This window comes from Nicotiana attenuata, unplaced genomic scaffold, assembly GCF_001879085.1.
Source record: "Nicotiana attenuata strain UT unplaced genomic scaffold, NIATTr2, whole genome shotgun sequence".
Lineage (NCBI taxonomy): Eukaryota > Viridiplantae > Streptophyta > Magnoliopsida > Solanales > Solanaceae > Nicotiana > Nicotiana attenuata.
Genome location: NW_017671613.1, coordinates 212,296 through 215,473, shown reverse-complemented (window position 1 = coordinate 215,473; position 3,178 = coordinate 212,296). Strand labels below are relative to the sequence as shown.

Sequence of the window (3,178 nt, the reverse complement as noted above, 5' to 3'; positions counted from 1 at the left end):
CACTTTAGCCTCAATACTCTTCTCTTCTGTTGTAAGCCATTGGCCTACCATTCGCTACTTTTCGTCCTCCTACTGGCCGCTTGATTTATAATTTTTCTATTCGGGCCAATTCAGATTGTAGATCTCATACTTAAAATGGAGTATATATATATACTGTTACTGTTACTGTTAGCAGGATTTGTTATGTAGTACTACTAGTATCTTTGCCGGGCCATATCTAATGGAAATTGCAGATAGAAAATCCATCACTGGACTTTTGCCCGTGCAAATGCACGAGATATGAAATTGAAAAATAGCTAGTAATACCTAACATTAATTTCATGTGTAGTGATTGTTTGTCAATGAATTCCATCACATACTCATTACGTTATAACTCATAATTTAAGAAGAAGAAAAAAGTCTACTCCTACACCAAAATTTTTGTCATGTATATAGATTTTTTGAATGACAAAGCTCAATTTGGCCAAATGCACATGTTTAAAAAACTTATACATTGCTTTAGTTTCGCCTTCTGAGTTCTGAAGTCATATTTGGTAAAGATTTTGATACAAAGTATGAATGAAATAGTAATTTTATCTTAGACCTTTTAAATTGATAGAAAATAAGAATTTATATATAGACATCTTTCAAATGGCACATAATCCACATCAATGACTAGAGAAACAAATCGCACTCCTAACACAATAAGAGATGTGATCAATGAGGTCATGATGAGATGTCAATACATCTATTGTTTACATGGCAGCTAAAATAATTTTTATTATTATCTAAAACAGCTGTATTTTCGTAAATTTGATAGTTAATCTATTGGACTAAGATGAGATTAAATGAAGCGATATGGACATATAAAATGCATATAACTAACTCAAATTTGCTTGTAAATGACTAATTAAATTTGCTCAAAATATTTTGTCGTATTTATGTTGATGGGAAATAATATATGCCTAGTGAAATAATCTAAATATACACAAGTAGCTAGACACACTACTGATATAAAAGGGCAGGGTAGCCCGATGCACTAATCTCCCGCTATGCTCGGGATCCGGGGAGGGTCCGACCACAAGGGTCTATTGTACATAGTTTTACCCTGTATTTTTGCAAGAGACTGTTTCCACGGCTTGAACCCATGACCTCTTGGTCACATGGCAACAACTTTTTACACCAAAGATCCCCTACCACAAGTGTCTATTGTGCGCAACCTAACCAACTTTACGGTTACTGATATAAAAGGGAAAAAAGAAATATACCATGTCTCACTGGATAATTAAATTAAGGTCAGAATTGCATGTATAAAGGAAAAGTAAGCATATATATGCTGTCACCCCAAAAATAGAAACTATCTGTACGCTCGATAAAACGTCATCTGTCAAAAGTAAGTCACTGCAATGTCATCTGTCCAAAGTGTGTTTGCGAATTAATCAGTTATAACACCACTCAAAAAAAAAAAAAAAATGGATGAAGAAAGGAAAACCTCTTATATATATATCACCGCCGTATTCTGTTTAAAACTGAAGTGGCTAAGCTTTTATTCACATGTTTTTTTCTCTTTTCAGGGAATATAAGCTTTGATATGCAGAAGAATTATAATATTAGTACGTATACTTATACAATTATGTAAAGGCTGTCAAACGTCGTGCATGTTATGATAAATTCCACATGTTTCCAGTTGTAGTTTCTTCTACTGTTGGTAAATAAGGATTCCCCTAGTTTTACCTAAAGAAGCAAGCTAACTAGTAACCCTAACAACAACAATCAAAAAAAAAAAAAAGGTAAAGACCACTTTTAGCCCGGGTCCGAATTATTTATATTTGGTACCCGTAAAAGTGTATAATATATATATATATATATATATATATATATATATATTATTTTGAGAGTGACTATACAATGTTATTTTTCAAAAAAAAAAAATGCAGTACTTGGGAAAAAAAAAATCAAGAAAACAAATTTTTATTCATCATTATTTACAACGACAGGTGACAATTACTCTACGTACTTCGTTCTTGCTTTTTGTCATGACTTCACGAGGTAATTAAGAACAGAAAAATTACTGTCAGTTTAACTCTTTGCCAAAACTATGTCAAAACATAGACACTTCACTTCGACCATGATCTTCGAACTTCATGCACCAAATTCCGTCGTCGAAAAATTATACTGTTATTCTTTATTTTGTAGGACTTCTTAGAGTACAGTTCCATAGTTGTAGTCCCACAAATAAAGATCTTCAGACCAAACTTCACTAAGATTAGAATCATTGCTTTCAGCTCCAGCTAATTCCCAAGGTGAATTATAGTAACAAAATTTATCAAATTTTTGACTAAGGTCCAAAAGAAGATCAGGCAAATCAAGAAAAGGGTCCTCATTTTTGCAACTTAAAGATGAAGTTGAAGATGATGATTCTCTTGACTCTATTTCTTCAGAGGAAAATTGTTCCATTAACTCACCTTGACTCTCTTCTGTAATACAATTTGTTGAACAAATGTTTAATGCTGCAGCCTTTGTTGCAGCAGCTTGAATATCTTTTGCACATTTAGAAGCTGGTTTAGGAAATTGATGGACTAATTCAGGGAAATTAAGTAAAGCTAAATGACCTTTAATTGCAATAGCAGCAACATCATGTGCTCTAGCAGCCATTTCAGCAGTAGCAAAAGTACCTAACCAAATTCTTGATTTTTTTCTTGGCTCACGAATTTCGGACACCCATTTTCCCCAGCTACGTTTTCGAACACCATGGTATATAGGGTGTTTTAAGTCGTCAATTTTCTTGGTTTTCTTGTTCATGTCACTGCATTTAGTTTTCTTGTTATTGGTTTCTTGTTTTTGTGATGCTAAGGTTGTTGGTCTTTTTGAGAGAGATGAAGAAGAGGAAAAGTGGAGGATTGTGGAATAGGTTGTTTCATTGTGAGTGTTGTTGAAAATGAGAGATTTCTCTTCCATAGGTGATCGGGAGTTTTCTTGAGTTAGTGAAAAATATATGAGGGATTATAGAGCTACAAAGTTTTAGGTTTAGTGAGCTACTTATAGTGTTTTGGTTCTTGGGCTTATTGTCACTTTTTATTTTTTTCACTAGAGATGGAATAATCCCAAACAAAAAGAAAAAAGTGAAAGCAAATAGTACGATATACTACTAAAATATTATATATATATATATATATATATATATATATATATATATATA

At 32.7% G+C, this 3,178-nt stretch overlaps 1 protein-coding gene across 1 annotated transcript; it reads right to left on the bottom strand.

Annotated features, from left to right (window-relative positions):
• Positions 1-1,934: 1,934 nt before the first annotated feature.
• On the bottom strand, positions 1,935-2,986 carry LOC109209305 (ethylene-responsive transcription factor ERF038-like). The gene has a single exon (XM_019372552.1). It carries the CDS (start codon positions 2,935-2,937, stop codon positions 2,182-2,184), a length of 756 nt encoding a protein of 251 aa, XP_019228097.1. The 5' UTR covers positions 2,938-2,986; the 3' UTR covers positions 1,935-2,181.
• Between the last annotated feature and the right edge of the window lie 192 nt (positions 2,987-3,178).

What these genes read in the sequence shown, in the direction of transcription:
- LOC109209305 (XM_019372552.1), bottom strand. Translation starts at nt 2,937, where the DNA reads ATGGAAGAGAAATCTCTCATTTTCAACAACACTCACAATGAAACAACC.